At 45.8% G+C, this 25,000-nt stretch overlaps 1 protein-coding gene across 1 annotated transcript in view; it reads right to left on the bottom strand.

Moving 5' to 3' along the window:
- Positions 1 to 25,000, bottom strand: part of LOC311242074 (neuron navigator 3-like) — a gene marked incomplete at both ends in the record, with an annotated part of 44,046 nt that overhangs the window by 12,201 nt on the left and 6,845 nt on the right. Inside the window, 2 exons of the mRNA XM_084331025.1 lie at positions 1,141 to 1,315; positions 7,469 to 7,541. Coding sequence (XP_084187151.1) covers positions 1,141 to 1,315; positions 7,469 to 7,541 — 248 coding nt within the window. The remainder of the gene's footprint in view (positions 1 to 1,140; positions 1,316 to 7,468; positions 7,542 to 25,000) is intronic.

Here is a 25,000-nt window from a genome sequence, read left to right as displayed (position 1 = left end):
TGGGCTGGAGGAGGGAAGGAATGGAAGGCAGCTGTGGCTCTAAAATACCCTCAACCCCCCCCCCCCCCCCACCCGCATCACCACCACCACACTGCTTCTAAACACAGCCTATAGGCTAAAACACTCCACTCAGCTATACACTCAAACGCTGACAGTTACTAAGAGATCGGAAAATACTAACTCGGAATATATACACAAACGCACACTCTCACACACACAAACACACACATACACAAACACACACTCCGTATCATCAACACGCCTTGCAGCAGGGCCAAGTGGAGCAGCGCTTCCTGCAGCAGGTAACCCGATCTGGCCAGGGGGGGGGGGGGGGGGGGGGGGAATGCCACCCATGTGTGGCACGTCAAGCCTCCTTTAGATGCTTCTTCTGTCGGGCCCGGCGGCTCTATTTACATCACATGGAGGCTTTACTGAGCCCTCTGCTATGGCCATCTCTATACTGTACGACTATACTTACTTCTCATTAAAATACTGTACGTGAGTAGTTATATAGTATAAGTATATTTACATCACATGGAGCCTTTACTGAGCCTTTACTGAGCCCTCTGCTATGGCCATCTCTATACAGTACAACACCACAGTACAACAACACACAGTCCGCCGTGCAGAGGGTTACAGTACAACACCACAGTACAACACCACAGTACAACACCACAGTACAACACCACAGTACAACACCACAGTACAACAACACAGTACAACACCACAGTACAACACCACAGTACAACATCACAGTACAACACCACAGTACAACACCACAGTACAACACCACAGTACAACACCACAGTGTAACACCACAGTACAACAACACAGTACAACAACACAGTACAACACCACAGTACAACAACACAGTACAACACCACAACGCAGTACAACAGCACAACGCAGTACAACACCACAACGCAGTACAACAGCACAGTACAACACCACAACACAGTACAACAGCACTGGGACCGCAATGTAAATAAAGTCTAAGGACTTTCTTGCGCTATCCTGATAATACTTTTATACTGTATGCACCTGTGTATTGTATTTTTATTATGTCAAATAAAATCGATCAATCAATCGACACCACGACGACACAGTGAAAGCCCACAGTGTGAGTGAACCACCACCCACCTGGACTGCATCTCCTGCGTCTTGAGGGGGCCGGCGGAGGGCGAGGCTCCACCGCTCTGCTGGCTGAGCTCCACCAGCGACTGGTAGTACTGCTGCTGGTGCTGCTGCTGCTGCTTGTAGCGCGACAGGATGAAGAACAGGCCCAGGATGCTCTTCAAGTTGCCATTCCGGATCTCTGAAAGGGGGGGGGGGGGAGAATACAGTTGTTCAGTGATACTCAATGGTTCCACAAAGACAATAGGACTTTAACATCTCCTCAAAAACGATGCCAATGTGGGCCTGGGCAGCGTGTGTGAACCCTCTGCACGGCGGACAGCGAGGAGACAGGAACACAGGGAGTCTGGGTCAAAGTGGACGGCAATTCATTCGTCACACTTCTGTTTTTGACCGAAAATTAGGAAGTAGGTCTAAATCAGTGGGTGGTATTATTAACATACTGGCTGAAGCGATGTGTTCCACTTGATCCCAGGTCACTGTAGTCTAGTAGTAGTCAACTGAAGATTATGGGGATTATTCTGGCTTCACACTGAACCGGAATGACTCAAAGGGAATAATCCTTTGAATAAAACGTTGTTATGCCTTGGTGAATCTTATCGGACAAAGCAGGTAAATCTTCTAATGAATAAGCGATGGTTGTATGGATGTCAGAACAACAACAAGTCCATTTGAAATATGTATCTAAGTTCATGGTTTCCCCCTTTAGACCTCACTGAAACAAAGCCACCTCCTGTGGGCCCCGCGGGAACACCATGCATCAGACACAGAGACGTGAGAATTGATCTCTTGCTAACGCATCCATTTGTGAAATGGACTTTTCATATCAAAACCTCTAATAGCCAACCGCTGAAAAACAAGTGAAGGATAGCAACAGCTGACATAGCAGTCCCCCCCTCTTTTTTCATATAGGAAGGCTCAACTTTTACTCCCAGTCATCCGTGTTGTTTGCAGATTGCAAAAAGCTGGGGGGAGATTAGACTTTGGGGACCATTTTGATTTCTTACTCCCAGAGGCAGTAATTTATATTGTACTTTTGGAAAAGTCCCAACAGCACTTTTATTTTTAATTTTTTTTACTTTTCGGGGGAAAGGCCATGTTGCAGAGGCAGTCACCCAAACAAGCAGGCACTGTGGAGAACCCTGCAAACGAGTACCTCAACACTATGGAGAACCCTGCAAAACAGTACCTCAACACTATGGAGAACCCTGCAAACGAGTACCTCAACACTATGGAGAACCCTGCAAAACAGTACCTCAACACTATGGAGAACCCTGCAAAACAGTACCTCAACACTATGGAGAACCCTGCAAAACAGTACCTCAACAGTATGGAGAACCCTGGAAAACAGTACCTCAACAGTATGGAGAACCCTGCAAAACAGTAACGCAGCACTGTGGAGAACCCTGCAAAACAGTAACGCAGGACTGTGGAGAACTCTACAAAACAGTAACGCAGGACTGTGGAGAACCCTGCAAAACATGGAATATCATAATTCAGTCTGGAATCGTTGAGGCACACAGCATGACATAAAGTGTGACCACATGAAAAAGTTATTTCTCTCAGTACCAACAAGGAACAAGCAGCGTGTTCAACCAAATACCAATGAAAGGGTTTTGACATTTGTAGACGTTTGTAGACGTTTGTAGACACTGCTGGTGAACTGCTCTGGAACACAGTGGACCCTGGAAGACGACCGCGATACAGCCTCTAACGTCACTTTGTCAGCTGTCTGGGCCTGTGCTGTATTTGCCTCGTGCAACATTGTACAGTCTCCCCATCCAAGCCTCCCTCATCCAGGCCTATAACCAAATAATGGTTAGCTGTAATAAGCGTCATTGGCCCCAGCTGCACAGGAGCATGCAGACGTGGGCAGAGGAGCGCAACCAGCCCTCAGAAGAACCCACCGCCGGGTTCTGCCCGGCCCGGCCCACCGTCATTGTAAATGGGCCTCTTGCGTTCAGAGGCTTTTTAAGTGGTTGATGTGGTTTCATTGAATCTTTTCTCTCTTTTTTTCTGGAGGCAGGGGGGGGGGGGGGGGGGTATTTTACAAGGCCCCAGGGGACCTGGGGAGGCGATGGAGTGAAGTAAGGTTTCTGCTCTGGCCGCCTGAGTGACACGGGAGAGAGGCATGCGGTGTGTGTAACCGCTCAACGACTACAGTCTTTACTCCCCTAATCAATCTTGCCCGGGTCTAATCCCCAGACAAAGGCCTGACCTCGCTCAGGCTCTCCTCCTCCTCCTCCGAGGAGAAAGAAAGAAAGAAAGAAAGGTTGCGCCTTCCACTTTGGAGAAACGCAAACAGGAAGGTTTAGCCCGGAGGAGACGACAGGCAGAGCAGCAGCCGCGCGACGCACTTCCTGATTCAGATTCACCCCCTCACTCCTCCTCGTTCAACAATCGCTGAATAAAACTGTCGTGGAAAGTGCTCATCTGTTTTTCTTATTGCTCTCACTGAATCAAAAATAGGTAGCCAAGCAAAGTCTCCCTCCCCCCCCCAAAAAAAGGACAAGAGAGGTACAACCCATCATCTACACACTCATTGCACACACATCCACATGCACACTCACTTAACACTCACTTTAGACACATTAACACTACATTATATTATAATAATAATAATAATGCAGGACCTGTCGCAGAGGTCTTTAATTGGCATGCAACGACACTCAATGTTAGCGGCACACCGCGGTTAGTTAGCACACACACACACACACACACACACCGGAACACACACACGCATGCATTGTCTTTATCTATTATTAAAGAGATTTGCACTACATTCATACCTCATTTGCACCTTACCTTAAAAAATTTTACCTCATTTTCTGCATTGTACCTCACTGTTTACTCATTTTTACTCACTGTACTACTTAGACTGTACCTAGGTTGTACTTTAGATTGTATATTGTACTGTATAGTATATATGTATATTGTATCTTCCTCTTTACTTACTTTTTTATTTAATTGTTTACTTACTTACTTACTTACTGTATGAAGCACACTCTCAGGGGCTCATACAGAACCAAGCATTTCGCCGTAAAGTACGTGTATTTTATTGTGATATTTAATGAACCAACTTGAACTTGAAACTGGAGACCCCCCCCCCCCCCGGAGGTTGCGGTGGCAGGGTCAGCGGCACATGTGTGGCCCCCAGTGACCCGGCGTGGAGGAGTGTTTACGTGCTAACTGGGCTCACAAAAACAGCTCTCTTTGAACACGCCTGCGACCCACTGAGATGAAAGGGGTTACCATGGCGAGTGGGTCACGGTGTGTGCTGTGCACCCCCCCACCCCCTGGCCCAGCAGCCAATAAGAGCCCGGTCCTGTGGGCCCTAGCGGAGCGGCCGCGCTAACAGGCCTGGGCTTATTAATGACCTGCTTATGAAAGAGTCCCCATGCTGTGATCCATTATCAACCAGGTGATGCAGGGAACAGGAAGACCACCTGCGTCCAGTCATTTAGCAAATACCTTCTTTAAACTTTTTTTTTAAATAAGTGATTCAAACGACAAATTTAAAAGACAAACGTCTTTTATTTTATTTTTTTATCCACCTTTTCTCCTCTTTTTCAAATTTTTTTCCCCATCCCAATTACCCACTGTGCCAATTCTCCCCTCCCCTGTCTTGAACGTTGCTCGCATATGCCCCCCACTGGCCGGTTGTAGGGAGGATAGAAGCCTTGCATCACATGTCCCCTCCGGTACACGAGGAGGCAGCCTGTCACATCTTTTCACTTGCCAGCGCGGACTCTCATTGGCGAGGTGTAACGTGTGGGAGGCTCACACTACCCCCGCCATTTCCTGTCTCTGCTGTGCAGGCGTCCCCCAACCGACCTGTAGGAGTCGCTGTTTAAAACGTCCAGATTACCACCCATCGACTTCCACCCTCTAACTCTGCCAATTGAGTTAGTATGACGGCCGGCGCAAGGGAAGGAGAGGCAGGGACACAGTGAAGTCAGTGGATGAATCTCCGTTTGGAAGGTTGTCCTTGATATTTAGACAATAAAAACATTGCCGTGATGTTGTTTTGATGCACGGAAAAAAGGGGGTTAAGTCTAATTGTGTGTGTAGTTTAGCATACAAGCTGCCTCTAATCAGATTGTAAACCATCTAAAAAACTTTTTTTAAGTGAGGGTCTGGCATTGCCAGCTCTCAGGGCCATCGTTGGTCCGTCAGGGTACTACTGTGGCTGCGACCCATTTGCTATTATAATTTGTTACATAAGCAGCAGGCAACAAAAATAAACGTTTGCCATAAATAGGTAGCTGGCTAGATTGCTCACGACGTGTCCAGTGTCCCCATTGGTGAGATTGTCACTTGTCAATAACGCTTAGGGACACGCGATTGGTTCGAGGATGAACAGATGATCCCCCCCCCCCCCCCCCCCTAGATACCGCCCTTCTCTCCAAACCGGTCACAGTGGGAGTATTTGTGAACAATGACGTGAAACGGAATACAATACAAGGCAGAGTATCGCGCGACAATAAAACATCCCCATAGGGTAAATATTTAAAGGATAACTGTATCGCTCTTGGCCTGGTATGAACGTGGGTGTTTTAATAATAACATCCCGCCAGACAGATGCCCTTTTAGGGGACCTTCTGAGACATTATTATTTATTTATTTTCCCTAGTTAAAAAAAAAAAAAACCTACAGCCTGCGTGTGTACATCAAACACCCTCCTTTCTTCATCTCCGAGCGCTGTAAGAAACAATAAAGCATGCGTTTGCCAGGCTCCAGAGTCTGGGAAGCCCAAGGGTGATTCAATTAGGCGTGCTTCTCACAGCTTATGGGGGTAAACAAGCCTGCCTGATTTAACACACACACACACACACACACACACACACACACACACACACACACACACACACACACACACACACACACACACACACACACACACACACACACACACACACACACACACACACACACACACACACACACACACACACACACACACACACACACACACACACACACACACACACACACACACACACACACACACACACACACACACACACACACACACACACACGGCGTGCGGCTGAGGATCTCTCCTGTAAAGGAAGGGAGGAAAAGGCTCCAGGAACTGGGGGGGGACACACAGAGTAACCCAATAGCCTGTATATTTACAGACCCCCTCACTTACATTCCGGACCTACAAAGTCACTTTGCTGTTATTAGAGTTAGTGGGGCACCGAATTTAGAGCTTGTCGGTCAGTGTGTCATTCCGCCCGGGCTATTTCTGCTGATGACGGGGTCAAGGGCGCCCTCACCTCCTTAAAGTTTAAAGGGGAACAGAACCCAACATGTGGTCCGAGAACGACATGCTCGGGGTCCTAAATAACAGCTGGCCAGTTAGTGGCCGACTACTAAGAGACATAAGCATTAGGCGGCTGTATATCTATTTAATTGCTCAAAGTATACCAGGGAGTACGGTTACGGGGGGAAATGAGGCCAATCAAAATAAGTATTTATAATGATGTTCATGTGGCTCTCTCAAGTATATATACAACACACGATACAGTACTGTACGGGTATTGTTCTAAAACATCCATCTAGCTACTAACTACGGTCATTGCGTTCGTTCAGAATTGGTCAGCGTCTGAACCCTTTCACTGCCGCACTACCAAATGGTTAACCCTTTCATTGCGACACTACAGAAGGTTAACCCTTTCACTGCCACCCGACAAAGGGTTAGCCCTTTCACTACCACACTACAGAAGGTTAACCCTTTACTATCACACTACAGACGGTTAACCGTCTAGTGTGGTAGTGAAAGGTTAACCGTCTGTAGTGTGGTACTGAAATGGTTAACCGGCTGTAGTGTGGTAGTGAAAGGTTAACCTTCTGTAGTGTGATAGTAAAGGGTTATCCTTCTGTAGTGTGGTAGTGAAAGGGTTAACCTTCTGTAGTGTGGTAGTGAAATGGTTAACCGTCTGTAGTGTGGTAGTGAAAGGGTTAACCGTCTGTAGTGTGGTAGTGAAAGGTTATCCTTCTGTAGTGTGATAGTGAAGGGTTATCCTTCTGTAGTGCGGTAGTGAAAGGTTAACCGTCTGTAGTGTGATAGTGAAGGGTTATCCTTCTGTAGTGTGGTAGTGAAAGGGTTATCCTTCTGTAGTGTGGTAGTGAAAGGGTTATCCTTCTGTAGTGTGGTAGTGAAAGGTTAACCGTCTGTAGTGTGATAGTAAAGGGTTATCCTTCTGTAGTGTGGTAGTGAAAGGGTTAACCGTTCGGTAGTGCGGCAGTGAAAGGGTTAACCGTTCGGTAGTGCGGCAGTGAAAGGGTTAAGCGACGGGCGGAGAGAGGCGTGCCGTACTGTACTCACCTTCCGCGGAGAGCCCTTGTACATTCACTCCTCTGGCGTCCAGGAAACTGAGGCAGGCGTCCACATTCTCGATCTGCCGACAAAACAAAGACAAGCGGAAGACGGTCAGTCGGGGCGCGTGGAGTAGAACGAGTGGACACTTGACATTCAGTGTGCCTAAATGTCTCGGGGGGGGGGTGGATAGCGCCGATCGGCGTATTGCCCATAAAGCGGACCATTGTGTGGTTACTGCCTGACCTCCGGTTGACCTGTGGGGACGACGGACTGCGCTCCGACCGCCTGACATAGTGACCACTGTGTATCCCACCTACACAGCCTGGGGGTTCAGCCAGGCTTAGCATGTCACACACAATCATGAATATGCACAACACACACACACAACCATGGAGATGCACAACACACACACAATCGTGGAGATGCACAACACACACACAATCGTGGAGATGCACAACACACACACACACAATCGTGGAGATGCACAACACACACACACAATCGTGGAGATGCACAACACACACACATACAGACGCATACTGTATTTATTTACTGTATATTTAATATTAATTTTATTCTATTTTATTTAATTTTATTCGTAGGCAATTTTTTTTGTTATTCTTATTCGTGACTTGTTCTGTCTAAATGTTTAACCCTTTCACTGCCACACGACAGAAGGTTAACCCTTTACTATCACACAACCGACGGTGATGCTCCATCATTAGCATCATTAGCTCCGCGTGATAGTAAAGGGCTAACCTTCTGTATTGTCACAGTGAAAGGGTTAATCGGCTGTCGTGTGGCAGTGAAAGGGTTAATGTGAGCGATTTGCAGTGTCAAATTTCCCTCTGGATAATAAAAGTATTTCTATTCTATTCTATTCTATTCTATTCTATTCTATTCTATTCTATTCTATACACACAGTGCAGGAGCTGAGATGTGGCCCTCATGAGGTCGATTACGACGGAGAGTCAACAACACTTGCCCCCCCCCTCTCCCCCCCAACTTGCTTCCGAACGACAGAGACCCACTAAGTTTGGGGGATATTTCTTCACATTCCTCGGGAGTGGCTAACACGTGGCTCCGTCTGTGTGGCGGCTGCCTGACGACGTTCTTATAGACATTCTTTTATGAGGAGGCCAGAGGTCGCCGTGCTCTACTGTAGCATTATTGTGCTAAGGCCGTACGAGGAATCCAGTCGGAATGATGTTCTCTCTCTCTCTCTCTCTCTCTCTCTCTCTCTCTATCTCTCTCTCTCTCACTCCCCATATCTCTCTCTCTCTCTCTCTCTCTCTCTCTCTCTCACTCCCCATCTCTCTCTCTCTCTCTCTCTCTCTCTCTCTCTCTATGACTGCCTCCCCCAATGATGGCCTCAATGGGGTCTTAAACCAATAGATGAGCATCACAGATGAGTCCTACAGTAGACTGGCATCAGATAAACACTCACCTCTTGGTTAGGATTCTACAGCTATGTTGGTAGAAAGCCCCCGGGCCCAGGGCCCACTCTACACAGCCTGGGCTCAGTATGTCAGCACGAGGGAGTGGAAGTAGCATTTACACATTGTAGTCAAGTCTTCTCTTCAACTCTAACCCCAAACTCTCCCTTTCTTTCATGTAGTAATGAACTACGTAAAATAAGTTGTATGCATGTCCGTCAGTGGAACCAGCGGTGTTGGTGAGTTGGACGAGTGTAAGGTATGTTGAGCATGTTGAAAGGTTGAAAGATTGAGCATGTTGAAAGGTTGAAAGATTGAGCATGTTGAAAGGTTGAAAGATTGAGCATGTTGAAAGGTTGAAAGATTGAGCATGTTGAAAGGTTGAAAGATTGAGCATGTTGAAAGGTTGAAAGATTGAGCATGTTGAAAGGTTGAAAGATTGAGCATGTTGAAAGGTTGAAAGATTGAGCATGTTGAAAGGTTGAAAGATTGAGCATGTTGAAAGGTTGAAAGATTGAGCATGTTGAAAGGTGTGAACTAAACAATAAGCAAACAAATGAGGTGTGCAGATGAGGAGAGAGAGACAGAGAGAGTGAGAGAGAGAGAGAGAGAGAGAGAGAGATAGAGAGTGACAGAGAGATAGTGTGTGATAGAGAGACAGAGAGTGACAGAGAGAGATAGAGAGAGAGAGAAAGAGAAAGAGAGAGAGAAAGAGAGAGAGAGAGTGGGAGAGAGAGAGTGGGAGAGAGAAAGTGACAGAGAGAGAGAGACAGAGAGAGACAGTGAAAGAGAGAGAGACAGAGAGAGACAGTGAAAGAGAGAGAGACAGAGAGAGAGTGACAGAGAGACAGAGAGAGAGTGACAGAGAGAGAGACAGAGAGAGAGAGAGTGTGTGAGAGAGTGTGAGAGAGATAGAGAGAGAGAGAGACAGAGATAGAGATTGTGGGAGAGAGAGAGAGTGACAGATGTTTTTTTTCATAGTGATCACAACATGTCTGTGTGTGTGTGTGTGTGTGTGTGTACATGTATGACGTTAGCGCTGACCAGGTCATGGATAATAGATTTTTCAGCCCGCTTCTCTAGCATGCATAAGTACACATATACTATCGATAATCTATTTGAAAACTATTCATAAATCAGCCGAAAAATGACAACGTGTTTTGTGTATTCCACTAAAGGGCTATTATCGCAGAATTTCTCTGAAATTACTAGATCTCTCCGAAACTATACTTGTATTCAAAACGGTATAAAACGGAAATGTACCAATGAAAAAACAATCAGTTTCGTACATGTTGACTGCAAGCAAGTCATTGATAAGCGAGGGGTGTTTTAGACCCATAGCCATAATTTAAGATATAGTTTAAGCGTTCGCAAATATCCCCGACCTCCCATTGACTAAAGCGCTGGCACTCAAGGGGTTATCTGGTCAAAGGGGCGTGGCACCCAATGTGTTAACACACCTTGGCAGAGGGTTTCCTACACACTGAAGCCACATGTCCAAAATCTTAATCTTCTGCACTGCAGGGGAAGCAGTATAAAAAGGTCTTCTGACCGGGAATCTGAATTCTCTCTCTTCAACTCCTGCCCGAGTTGGCCATTCATCCCTCTCGAAACTCGGCTACACTGACGAGCTCTGCTCTCCCTCCCTTGTCCGTTATCGTAGCCAGGCGCCTTGCTTCACAAACCTTCTTTGTCTTTGAATCTCTCAACATCCCCATCGATTGGCACGGGACAGCACACTTTTAATGGGGCTTTTTTCCCCCTTAAGACAAAACCTGATGTTTTGCCAGCATTGTTAATTTCAATGCCAGACTCTGTTGACTCAAAAGACACTTGGTGATCAGACCACTCCTCGTAATCATTTTCTTTTTTCACTTCTCTTAATTTCCCTTCCAACCACTCCTGCACTTCAAACGAGTCTCGTAAAACACCATCTTCTAAATTGCCAGTTAGTTTCCCTCCAACTCGCATTGGGCTCATTATTGTCGTCCATCTTGGTCCGTTCCCTCAACCCATTGCCCTCCCAACCACATAGTTGTTCCCAGGGGTGTAAAGTACTTGAGTAATTGTACTTCGTTACAATACTTAAGTACTGTTTTGGGGTTTTGTACTTTACTTGAGTATTATTAGGTTTTTATACTTGTACTTTTACTCAATTACATTTCAGAAAAAAAAATACATACTTTTTACTCCTTACTGTACAAAGTACAAATATCGCAGGTCCATCTATTTTAATTAGTATTTGTTTCTCTGGCCGAACGAACGTTAACGTTATTAATCCTGCTATCAGAAGAATAGACGGTCAGAAAGAAAGTTGTTACTTTGACGTTGTAGTACTTAAGTACATTTAAAAGTAGAAACTTTTTGACTTTTACTCAAGTGTGTTTTTAGCCAGATACTCTGACTTTTACTTGAGTACGATTTTGAGACGGTACCCCATACTTTCACTTATATATAAGTGAAATATAAGTGTATAAGTTCTCTGCACTTTTCACCACCCTGGTTGTTCCTTCCCCAAGCAGCGGGCTCCAGCATAGGGAGCACTGGGTGCTGGCAGCGGCCTTTATACTGGACCCTGTACCCGGGCCCAGGTGTACGCCCTCAGCACTGACGAGACGCTTCCCAGCATAGAATCAAACTAAAATAGAATAGAAACTAACACAAGAGTGGGGGATGGGTCACAGCACACTCTCAATGTTTAATATGCACTCTCGTATTTAGTTGATTCGACTAGAAAAACCCTGTAAAGTCCATATGAGTGTTTTGGTTATTAATATTATTATTATTTTGTTTAGAATAGTGTCGTATTTATGTTTGAACACTAGAGGGCTCACCGCCCATTATAGCCCCTCTTCTATAAATAGCCTAGCTAATTACCGTAATCACATGCACCTGTGATGAGGATACATTTTTCCTACCCGTCTCACCGTTTGGAACTGACAATGGAGCAATTGACAACTGTTCTGATTTAACCCTTCATTCACCATCATTCACCTTTGGACAACAATAAACCCTGTAAACAGCAGCAACTTGGGACATTCCATATTTACATCACAAACTTTGGGACTGAGTAGATAATTAATTGCGGGTGCATCGTGGACGCCTGTCAGCACATGGAGGAATGACAGTCGGCCACTACAAACCCAATGCAAAGACATCAGACTCAACCATATACTAAGATTCAGTAGAGTTAAAGGAACACGCCAACTTTTTGGGAAATTTGCTTATTTGCCATCTATCCTACAAGCAGATACAGTACATAACCTTTTCTTCTCTGTACTTGTCATTCACTGGAAGTAGGTGTGCCAGTGTAGCCTAGTTCCCAACAGTCACGAAATACAGTCATTTCATCACCTCAAAAGCCCTGTTGCTTTTTGAAAAACGGGGCTTTTGAGGTGATGAAATCACTGCGCCCAGGAAGGAGTGGTTCTGCAAAATAAAATTCAGAGTGTTTGTAGCGTGATTCACTCTGTGTTGTGTCGTTTAGATGAAAAAACACTGCTACAACAGGAGGGTCAGCTTACGTCCAATTTATTCTGCCTGGTATCAAACACATCAAAAACAATATGGCTGTGAGCTACAGTTCTGCTCCGGTTCTGCTCCACCTGCCAATTATCAACAGAACCATGCTAATTACTCGACAGTAATTTAGCTGTTTGACACAGGACAAAATAGTTATTATCACACACATGAAGATTGCAGCACCAAACTAAACCATAACTCAGAATTACAATGCAGACATTGTAATCCAACCAAAAGTGTCGGAACACCGAAAATGCGTACCTCTGGCTTTACTGCTCCAGTCAGAAAGACCGCAAACTCGCTCAGGGAAGTACTTTGACGCAGAACAGGTGAATCCATTATTTACATTAATTTAGATAAACTAAATACCAAACCAAAAAGATTATCTATAAACACTAAACCCATTGTAATAACCAAATGAGATTTAGTTTGGCGAATCAGTAACACAACATGGGGAAATTAATATAATCTAAAAACCAGGAAGTTACCGCCAACAACATAAAAGTCGAACATGCCCACTTTGCACATTCAAAATAAAAGTGTATCCGTTTTAACTACTCATTTGAGATGAAAATAAAAGTTTCTGTTTATAATAACAACAACATTGCTCTGCTACATATCTGTTTAGAAAACGAAAATGGCAACAACATTTTTTAATATTCTCCATGTGGTAAATACACAGGTCACAACATGTTTACAGGAACGTTTTGGAGTTGTATTTGGAGTGTATTTCGTGACTATTGGGAACTAGGCTACACTGGCACACCTACTTCCAGTGAATGACGCTAAGCTAGGCTAACAGTGCGGCTTTTCCCTAGGCCTAATGCATGCACAGAGAAGAAAAGGGTATGTATCTGCTTGTCTAACTCCAGTGAGATGGCAAATAAGCTAATTTCCCAAAAAGTTGGTGTTCCTTTAAGCTCTAGTTCTACGCCTGAGCCTAATATGGCTCCTGACATGCATTCATTGAATAAAAGATCATGACAATGGACCTATCTTAAACGATGCCCTCTTTTCTTGATCCTCCAATCTAACCAAGGAAAGCATTGGAGGATAAAAAAAGAGGGCAGAGGCTGAGAGTGGCAGCAGTGGCGTCGTTTCAGTAAAAGGCTTGGTATGGTGAGGGGGGGGGGGGGTGAAGGGGTGGTTTCCCCCCCTTGGTGTATTTTTTTTGTCAAATCAGTTGTGCAATAGTCACTTTTGGTGAGTTGTTTCTATACAATTCAGTTATATGACATTTAGGTATGACACAGGGCTACACAAGCATTTTTAGTATAGAAATGTGTCAACAGACTAAAGCAGGGAACCACAATATTTTGCATACGAATTATGCAGAATGTAATATCATAACTGTCTATTACTTTACTTGCAATTGAGCCAATTTTCCTTAGGTACGGTTTTGAGGTGTGTTCAACAGAATGTAGTATCAAAAACACATTCACAAAAAGTATGGGTTACTGAATGCTGAACTGCACTATTATAATCACTAAGCCAGACCTTACCTGTGTCCCTGTGTCCCTATGTCCATTTTCCTTTTTTTGGGGGCATATTTCAGTTAGTCACAGTAAAAGTCACCTAGTAAAAGTGAGATAATTGACAATATCAAAACATGCTAGGGCTGTACCGAATAGTTCGAAGCTTCGTTCATAATGTTGACATTCGAATTCTAAATCAACATAAAAAATTGTAATAAATCTTTTTATTTTTACATTTTTATTTGCCAAGGTATGGCGAGTGCCATACCTTGCCATACCAGAACGACGCCCCTGAGTGGCAGCAATACTAACTGAGCTGAACAGGTCCTGCATTATTATTATTGTTATTATTATTATTATTATTATTATTATTATTATTATTATTATTATTATTATTATTATTATTATTATTATTATTATTATTATTATTATTATTATTATTATTATTATTATTATTATTATTATTATTATTATTATTATTATTATACTAACTGAGCTGGGGTAAGAACTCCTCTGTGATTCTATGCTGGCGGACTTTTCAGAAACATCACTGAAAGTATACCGAATTAAAATTCCAAACAACCGTTATTAGTTAACATTTAAAAGCATACACCGACTGTACAGATCTAGAATTCATCTGGACCTTCGGGGAGGTTGATTACACTTAATAATAAACGACATCTCACAAGACCAAAACCTGCAGATTCCTCCTGAGCAACGTCAGAAGGATCCGCCCCTTCCTGACAAAAGAAGCCACCCAACTCCTCGTCCAATCAACAGTCATCTCCCGCCTCAACTACTGCAACGCACTGCTCGCTGGCCTCCCGGCCACTGCCACCAAGCCTCTTCAACTCATTCAAAACGCAGCGGCCCGCCTGATCTCAAACCTACCGAAGTCGGCCCATGTCACCCCACTTCTTAGGGACCTGCACTGGCTCCCCATTGCTGCACGTATCCGCTTCAAGGCCCTCGACCTAGCATACCGTGCGGCAAAGGGAACCGCTCCCGCCTACCTCCGGTCAATGGTCTCTAACTACACACCCTCAAGACCCCTACGCTCTGCATCTTCTGGCCGCCTCAGACCTACTCCTATCCAAGCTCCCGGAGGGTCATCAAAGAGAAGTCGCCTATTCTCAGTCCTTGCCCCACAATGGCGGAATGAACTACCCAGTCCACCCCAGTTAGGACAGCCGAAACCCGTCCAATCTTTCGCCGTCGACTAAAGACGCACTTCTTCAACCATTATCTGAAATAATAAAAAATAAAAATAAAAAAATCTAACCCTACAGTAACTAACCTTACTGTCATGCACTTGTCCTAATAAACGAACCTACACTGTAGCATGCAACACTTTGATGAACATTGTTACTCAGCTGATAGAGTTGTACCCTTCCTGATGACTTGTCGTACAGAACTTGTAAGTCGCTTTGGATAAAAGTGTCAGCTAAATGACTAAATGTAAATGTAAGACAACCTTTGTAACCCTTGGAATCTCACAGCACCTCCCAGAAGGCAACATCTCAACCTGGGAGAACAAGGGTGGTACAGATACCTTAACTTACAGCAACTCAACACCATTAGAACCCATTAGACAGTTGAGCATCAATCACTCAATCAGATTTATTTATATAGCACATTTAACATGACACATGTCAACCAAAGTGCTGTACAGAGGGTAGATACATAGATACAACAATCACAACTCCGTTTTATGGGAGGGCACACAGGCAAGCAAACAGGGCATGAGTCAGTGAACGGGAAAAGCTAATAGGCATGGAGGAAACAGTTGGCATGCACACGCTATATCTACTGTACAGCCAACACTTTTAGTGTTTAGAGAAGTGACAGCAACATGACGATGCTTACAGTACAACCTGACCAAACATTCATCTCTACCCCCCCCCCCCCCGTCTCAGCCTCAGCTGCATCCCAAGTCCCTCCATCAATCTCAGCCACCGGCCGGCCGCCACTGGCCCTCACCCCTGGACCTATAGCAGCAGTAGCCAAAGCCTGCCACACCGTCTAGAGAGAGAGAGAGACAGGGAGGGAGAGGCAGAGCTGGAGAGAGACAGATTGCTGTTTACACTGCCTGTATCAACAGGGATCTTGATCCAAAACACAAGGGAGCAGACATCACACCCGCAGCCTCTCCATCTGCCTAACTAACACAACACACCCGGTGGCAGAACGCACACGTCAAAAGCCCCGACTGGCGGAGATGGAGAGCCCTCCTCACATGTGGGCTCCTCTGCTCTTCCCACGTATATAGACCACTCCACCACTGACGACGGACACATGTGTGTCAGTGCCTGAGCGCTAACTGTTTGACTATCCCACACAAAACGCTGGGTCGGTACCGCGGGGAACACACCGTGTCGTGCGCTCAACGTGCCGCTCGTAACCGCGGCCTTAATTAAACCCAAGTCGGGGGACGCAGAGAGGGATGTGGTGGGGGAAGAAAAAGGCAAATAAAATTTGAGGCAAACGATGATTTTCTTCGACGCATAAAAAAACGCAAGCATCTGTGAAAATAAGCGGCGTATAAACACAGATGATAATGGAATCAACAGGATGTGCACGGTATCGCCAGCCGCTATACTGGCATGTCTCAATTATGCTCTATAAAGACTCATTTTCAAATATTTATGGTGTCAAATAACTTGGAATGCCTCCATGTGGCTGCACGCATCTGTTCCACAGGCAGGGCGTGTGTGTGTGTGTGTGTGTGTGTGTGTGTGTGTGTGTGTGTGTGTGTGTGCGCGTGCATGTGTGCGTATTAACGGGGAAAGCCCCGTTTAATCGGTGACGGAGAGACAGAGGAGTCAACTCACAAACAGACGGTCTCTTTTAGTTGGAGTGAGAGCCTACATTTTAAATAAGGGCACAAATTATCCATATTCTCTTCATTTAAGCCGAGCCTTCAAATGCCATTCCACCCGGAGCGCTTGGGTTTTTAGAGTAAACCACAGTTTGTTTTTCAATGGGTCTTTAGGCTGAAATGACATAAACAAGCTAAATAATGATTGAAGGCAAGGCATGTATGATGCCCGGGGCATTAATGTTCCACTGGGTTCATGTTAAACTGCCACTTCTCTGGGCGGTTTGGCTCCGTGGCGTCTTTAACAGCTTCTCCAGCTACTCAGAGGGTTTATTTTTCCGACGTAAATTGGAATTACACAGACGCAGATAACCCATTAAAAGCGTTTTTGAAACGGAAAATCTCCGACGAGGCGTTCTTCACCCAATCAGAAAGTATTTAGAGAGGGTTGGAAAAGAGAGACAAAAACAAACACACCGTGGCTATATTTAGACGAGCCACAGGACGAAGAATGATGATGAGCGAGTTGTCAAAAGTTTATTGTCATCTTCATCTATCAAACACATTTCGCCTCTGATGATGAGTGAGTTGTCAAAAGTTTATTGTCATCTTCATCTATCAACCACATCTCGCCTCCACACACAGATCAAACTAAAAGAACTGTGACGCTGACAAGATGCTTTTTTACGTCTTCATGCCCGGCCATAAGAATGTGTGTCGCGGCAATTTGGGAATCTCTTGAAGGTATCGCGTAACGGACATAATAAGGGCCGCACTTGGAGAGTATTACCCCCTCAGACACGACTTGTCAAGTACAGATGGGCACCGACGCCTCAATTATTCGCCAAAATGGCAAAAGCAACACTGAGATGCCTTCACAGCACACAGCCACCACAGCTCAGTAGCTTCAGCTCGTCGTACCCCCCACATCGAGACATGCAGGGTCAGCACAGGAACCACAGCAATAGTATTCATCAGGAGTTGATAGAAATACAGAGAAAGCTGTTGAGCCCCACAAGGAGAACGTTCTAGTCAACTTTAAAGGAGTCAAAGTGAGCTCCGATAGGTCCCTCCTATTAAAGACAATCACCACCAGATTAGATTTCAAAGCAGCACTGCTAATGCTAACAAACATTATTGAGGTCATTATACAAACCACTTTACAAAAAATTTATTTAAAGAGCGCCCCCCCCCCAGTCCTCCCCTCCTCCCCCCAACCCCCCCTTCCACTCTGGAGAAAAGTCAAGAGCACTGAAAACAAGCAGGCTCTTCTGTGCCTGTGAATTCCTGTTGGTGCTTAAAACCCAATAAGCAGGGCCCATCATTTTCGACTGAGATGTGACAGAACTGGGATGCTTTCAACGAGCCTGATTGTATTTTAATCACCTGTAGTCGGTGGCTGAGCTGCTTCCTTTGAACTCTGAGCATTAACAGGCGGGCAGAGCCTCCTCTTCTGGGCACCGCGGTTGTTGACACGTTTCAGGAGAGGAAAGCTGTTTCTAAGTTTGACCTTGATAAACAGTTAGTGGTCTACGATCAACAGTCTAAGTCCTAGTTTCTTAAACTACGGATTGGGATTGGAAACGGGCCGCGGGCCTTCTTCTGGTGGGTCCCCCCCCCCCACACGATAACAGTAGTGATATGTTTGTGATATGTTTTAAAAAAAGGTTTAAAAAAAAAAAAAAAAAAATGGTCTCTAGGTGAAGGACAAGGCAGCTTTGGGCCGTCACTCATCACTGTCTCAAGCCACTCATTCTTCACTTCACAGCAGTGTTATATAATCACACCTCAGGTTCTGACAAGAGAGGTCTGGAAAAATTCACAGTATAATAAGTTACTATATATATATATAGTATATTTCTCCAGACCTTTCTTGGCAGAACCTGAGGTGTGGCCAGCAACTCTCACCACTGGACTATCTTGTGTTTGTACTTTTATATGACTATATTGTATTTGTACTGTGAAGCTATGCATCCCCCACCCTGTCCCCCCCCCCCCCCCCCATGCTGCCTTGACACCTGAATTTCTCCAAGGGGATCAATAAAGGATGATCTTATATCTTATCAATAGCAACCCATCCCTTATCTCCACTCAACTCCAACCCCCAAAATAACTAAAAGCAAAGTGCAAAAAAGTGCAATAACAACAGGGGCAGGTCTGCCTAGAGGTCCCTGTTTGACAGCATCACTTTAAGGATCCCCCGCCTCGTCCTCGTCCTCCAGAGGTCACTTTAAAAGCTGTTGAGCTTCGACTTCTGAGAACACTTTTAAAAAAAGATCAGTAATCATGGGCTCAGCTATAGAAGAAGAAGACTTTATTGTCAATGTACACAAGGTAATGTCCCTTCTAGTTACACATGTTGCATATCCCCCACACATACTGTATGCTTTTCATCAGAGAGGTCAGAGTGCAGGGTCGCCCCTGGAACAGTTTTGGGGTTCATCAGTCAGAACCTGTTACACATGATTGATTTTGGATGACAGTCACTGGACTCATCTCTCCTGACCGGGATCTTACATAATGACAAATGAGTCATGAGCGTCTCTTTCTTTATGCATTTTCTTTGTGATGTGTTTAGAAAGACATTTCTCTCATTTCCCAAAGGAGCAGGCAGCTCCTTTTTTTGTTCTGGTAGCTTTAGTACAACAGTTCATTATCAGAGGAATTCCTACTGCTCAAGGCAAACTTTGCCTTCGATTAACGCATAATGATATGATATGATATTTATTTGCATTTACAATGCGCCCCCCCCAGCCAATTTTTACATGGGTCCGGGGCACAGCCCGGGGGGGGAAAAGAATACAAATAAATGGACAGGACAAAGACACCAGGGAACCAGGCAGATGGACAGACGGAGAACATAGAAACACCTCAGACACACAACACAACAGCAAAGTAACTCAGTGATAATAATGCAAGACATCTCGCTCGCTTCTTTCTTTGCACGCTCTCTTTTCTCTCGATCCAAACTTGCATGCATAAACATGCACACGGCATCCATATAATCTAATCTAATCTAATAATCCAATCAATAGTCCAACGTGTCCGTCCACATCGGTTACACACATCTTTCCATGTGGCATGACATCATCACCTGCTCCGTCAGCCCCCGTCTGAGAGGGTTTGACCCCGGATTGACCCGGGAGGACAGGCGTCTCGCGTCGCAGACTCCCGTTTGCATAACCCTGCTGACTGGCAGCGCAGACACAAGGTGAGAGATGCCTTCACGTCCCATGTGGCTCTTTGTCTAAATGGATGACCTCACGCAACCTGGAATACCTGCGGGCAGACACCAGCAGGCAACAAGCTGCTGCTGCTCTGGGGGAGGGGCCAGGAGTGTGTGTGTGTGTGCGTGTGTGTGTGTGTGTGTGTGTGTGTGTGTGTGTGTGTGTGTGTGTGTGTGTGTGTGTGTGTGTGTGTGTGTGTGTGTGTGTGTGTGTGTGTGTGTGTGTGTGTGTGTGTGACTTGGAGCAAATACTCCCAAATTAATTGAAACCATGGCAGTTTCCATATGACACTGAGGCGGGTGTGTGTGGAGCCTGGTGACGGCGACACAGAATGGAGGAAATAGAAAAAAAGAAAAGAGAGAGAGAGAGAGAGAGAGAGAGAGAGAGAGAGAGAGAGAGAGAGAGAGAGAGAGAGAGGGGGTGGGGGGTATGCTTTGAGAACATTGCTTCCTTCCTATGCATGCCAATAAAGTCATGTTTGAGCTGAATTGAGAGTGTGAGAGAGAGAGAGAGAGAGAGAGAGAGAGAGAGAGAGAGAGAGAGCGAGAGTGAGGGGAGAGAGAGAGAGCGAGGGGAGAGAGCGAGAGTGAGGGGAGAGAGAGAGAGTGAGGGGGGAGAGAGAGAGAGTGAGGAGGGAGGGAGGGAGAGAGAGAGAAAGAGAGAGCACCCTATCAGAGGAGGCTGTAATAATAATAATATACTGTTGTGTTTCCGAGTGAACAGATGAACGGTTAGCGGCCCTTCGCAGCACCTCTTTAACAAGTGGGCTCTCAGCTGCTCTAACAGCACCGGCCGCTGAGGCCCTTTTGGTTCTAATGAGTAATAAAAAGCGTCCAAGTGAGGTCCAGCTGGGAATATAACTAGGCCTGAACGAAGTATTCCCTCCTTGCTTCTAAAAATGGCCCCCATAAGTGTAAACACATGAACGGGTCACCTCCGCCGCGGCCAGAAGACACATCTCTCCCAATCATATAGCTGTGTCGCAGATGAAGGACGGGAGGGGCGTGGATTTGGAGCCGCGAAGAGGCGCAGAGTTTTCACGTCATTTTGGTACCGGTCGTTTGTTTCGTAGCCAACAGCACTGTAGGGGTTAACTGGATCTCACGAGGATAGAACAGTGGCTCTCACAGCACAGCAAGCAAGCAAGCTGCTGTCCATCTGTGTGTTGTTGTGCTGACTTTATGAGTTATGATATGCGAGTTATGATATGCGAGAAGAGAAGATGAGAAGAAGAGGAGGATGGGTTTAACTATTCAAGTGCTGGATAGTAACATTCCAAACTGTCCACGGTGCATTCGTTGACTTCAGGCCAATCGTCGCTAATCACTAGTAGGCGTGATTGCAGGAGATCCTAGGGCCACCAGGGGGCAGTCAGGAGTCCAATGTCACCATGTAGACCAGTGGTGCCCAACCTTTTTTGAACCAAGATCTACTTTTTTATTTACCACCTAGCCCGAGAGCTACCAGCCAAAATTGTATATTGTAAGCCGTCATTTGAGGCTTTATAAAAGCAGCATAATGAACACAAATCTGTCAGTGCCGAGTCCGACCTCATCTTAAATAACAAACAGCATTGCTTGTTGTAGTTAACAAGGAGAGGAAGAGTTGATTTAGCAAAAAAAAAAAAAAAAAAAAAAAAAAAAAAAATCAAATTTTATTAATCAAGATCTACTTGAAATCAGCCCGCGATCTACCTGTCGATCGCGATCGACTGGTTGGGCACCACTGATGTAGACAGTCAGGAGTCCAATGTCTCCATGTAGACACAGTCAGGAGTCCAATGTCTCCATGCAGACACAGTCAGGAGTCCAATGTCTCCATGTAGACACAGTCAGGAGTCCAATGTCTCCATGTAGACAGTCAGGAGTCCAATGTCTCCATGTAGACACAGTCAGGAGTCCAATGTCTCCATGCAGACACAGTCAGGAGTCCAATGTCTCCATGTAGACACAGTCAGGAGTCCAATGTCTCCATGTAGACAGTCAGGAGTCCAATGTCTCCATGCAGACACAGTCAGGAGTCCAATGTCTCCATGTAGACACAGTCAGGAGTCCAATGTCACCATGTAGACACAGTCAGGAGTCCAATGTCTCCATGCAGACAGTCAGGAGTCCAATGTCTCCATGCAGACACAGTCAGGAGTCCAATGTCTCCATGCAGACACAGTCAGGAGTCCAATGTCTCCATGTAGACACAGTCAGGAGTCCAATGTCTCCATGCAGACAGTCAGGAGTCCAATGTCACCATGTAGACACAGTCAGGAGTCCAATGTCACCATGTAGACACAGTCAGGAGTCCAATGTCTCCATGTAGACACAGTCAGGAGTCCAATGTCTCCATGTAGACAGTCAGGAGTCCAATGTCTCCATGCAGACACAGTCAGGAGTCCAATGTCTCCATGTAGACACAGTCAGGAGTCCAATGTCACCATGTAGACACAGTCAGGAGTCCAATGTCTCCATGCAGACAGTCAGGAGTCCAATGTCTCCATGCAGACACAGTCAGGAGTCCAATGTCTCCATGCAGACACAGTCAGGAGTCCAATGTCTCCATGTAGACACAGTCAGGAGTCCAATGTCTCCATGCAGACAGTCAGGAGTCCAATGTCACCATGTAGACACAGTCAGGAGTCCAATGTCACCATGTAGACACAGTCAGGAGTCCAATGTCTCCATGTAGACACAGTCAGGAGTCCAATGTCTCCATGCAGACAGTCAGGAGTCCAATGTCTCCTTGCAGACACAGTCAGGAGTCCAATGTCTCCATGCAGACACAGTCAGGAGGAGTCCAATGTCTCCATGCAGACAGTCAGGAGTCCAATGTCACCATGTAGACACAGTCAGGAGGAGTCCAATGTCTCCATGCAGACACAGTCAGGAGTCCAATGTCTCCATGTAGACACAGTCAGGAGTCCAATGTCTCCATGCAGACACAGTCAGGAGTCCAATGTCTCCATGTAGACACAGTCAGGAGTCCAATGTCACCATGTAGACACAGTCAGGAGTCCAATGTCTCCATGTAGACACAGTCAGGAGTCCAATGTCTCCATGTAGACATAGTCAGGAGTCCAATGTCTCCATGCAGACACAGTCAGGAGTCCAATATCTCCATGCAGACAGTCAGGAGTCCAATGTCTCCATGCAGACAGTCAGGAGTCCAATGTCTCCATGCAGACACAGTCAGGAGTCCAATGTCTCCATGTAGACACAGTCAGGAGTCCAATGTCTCCATGCAGACACAGTCAGGAGTCCAATGTCACCATGTAGACACAGTCAGGAGTCCAATGTCACCATGTAGACACAGTCAGGAGTCCAATGTCTCCATGTAGACACAGTCAGGAGTCCAATGTCTCCATGCAGACAGTCAGGAGTCCAATGTCTCCTTGCAGACACAGTCAGGAGTCCAATGTCTCCATGCAGACACAGTCAGGAGTCCAATGTCTCCATGCAGACACAGTCAGGAGTCCAATGTCTCCATGCAGACACAGTCAGGAGGAGTCCAATGTCTCCATGCAGACAGTCAGGAGTCCAATGTCTCCTTGCAGACACAGTCAGGAGTCCAATGTCTCCATGCAGACACAGTCAGGAGTCCAATGTCTCCATGCAGACACAGTCAGGAGTCCAATGTCTCCATGCAGACACAGTCAGGAGTCCAATGTCCCCATATGCTCTGCTTGTCACAGGTCTCCAGTCCAACTGGTCCTCATTACAGGTGAACAGCTGGGGCTGGTGTAATCTAATAAACAGGCCCATGTGATAACGCCGTGCAGATGTGGCCTGGTCGAGCGGCAGTAGGAACACCGAGCCCGTTGGCTCATATCAGAACACTTGAGGAGCCAGGGGGGGGTGTGTTGATACCCAAGTTCGAGTTTCAAGTTTGTTTATTAATTGTCATAGTGAAATACAGAATACTTTATCACGAAATGCTTTTTTCTGTACGAGCCCCTGGGAGTGTGCTAGATAAAAAGTATAAAATAGAAAAAGTAAAAAGTACGTAAAATAAAGTGTTCAGTCAATATACAGGTACAAACTTAGGGTAAGGTGCAATGAGGTATGAATTGTAGGTGCAAATCTCTTTACTAATAAATATAAAGTGTGTCAAAGTGTCTAAAGTGAGTAAAGTGGGTGTTAAGGTGAGTGTTTGTTTAAAGGGGTGAGTGTGTACGTGTAGATGATGGGCTGTTACGTAGTGTCATTGTCATTGAGCATCCTGATGGGATAGAAGCTCCCAAACGTATCTGCGATGGCTCGCCATGCAGCCGGGGGGGGGGGGGGGGGGGGTGGGACTCTCTCATCTGGCGTGGGCCAGCGAGCTGCCGCGACAGATGGGCCCCAGATGATAGTCGTAGAGTTTACAAGCTCTAACGAAGCCCAGACTCAAATTAGGCTCCTCGTGCAGCGCTCTGAGAGAGGACGTATTCTAGGGACCTTTTGTATTTGTTTGTTGTCCACAGAGTGACCGTGTTCCTTGGGCGTTTACATCCTACACAAACAGCGCCGGGCTCCTGTCGTGTTACTGTGCAAAACATGGCTTTGCCCCCATTCTCTCCCTCGCAGCGGAATTGTCTTCCTGCTCTACTGATTTCAGGTTTTATAGTTTTTATAGTTTATATAGTGTCAGATCTATACGCTCGCTTCGGGTTAAAAACCTCATCTGTATTCCTGAAAAGCAGTCAGCGATGTGCTAATGATGTGTGTCGTAAAGGAGGAAGGTGAGTGTTGCAAGGCTGTGTGGTTGAATGGCTCTTTTTCCCCCCCTCAGCATCTCTGCTGAGTTCCATCCTTTGAGAAGATTGGTTTCATAAAAAAATATATAGACATAAAACGCCTTTTCATTCAAGCGTACCTAATTACCGTGGACATCCGTACACTCGAGAGGATTACATTCGACGCGGGATACGGATTTCAGAGCGAGCCGGGGAGCTGAATGCGATGTGTGTCGTGTCAAAGAGAAGCTCTAAAAGAAGGCGATTTGAAGTCTGTATCAACATCACCCTGGGAGTCCTCTCCCCCACGGGGAAAAACACGACGAAGAAACGGTGAAAGGGGACATCTCCTTCT

This window comes from Notolepis coatsorum (genome assembly GCF_963971535.1).
Source record: "Notolepis coatsorum genome assembly, chromosome: 15".
In the NCBI taxonomy this organism is placed as follows: Eukaryota; Metazoa; Chordata; class Actinopteri; order Aulopiformes; family Paralepididae; genus Notolepis; species Notolepis coatsorum.
The sequence above is the reverse complement of the archived record's forward strand: the minus strand, read 5'-3'. Positions and strand labels throughout refer to the sequence as shown.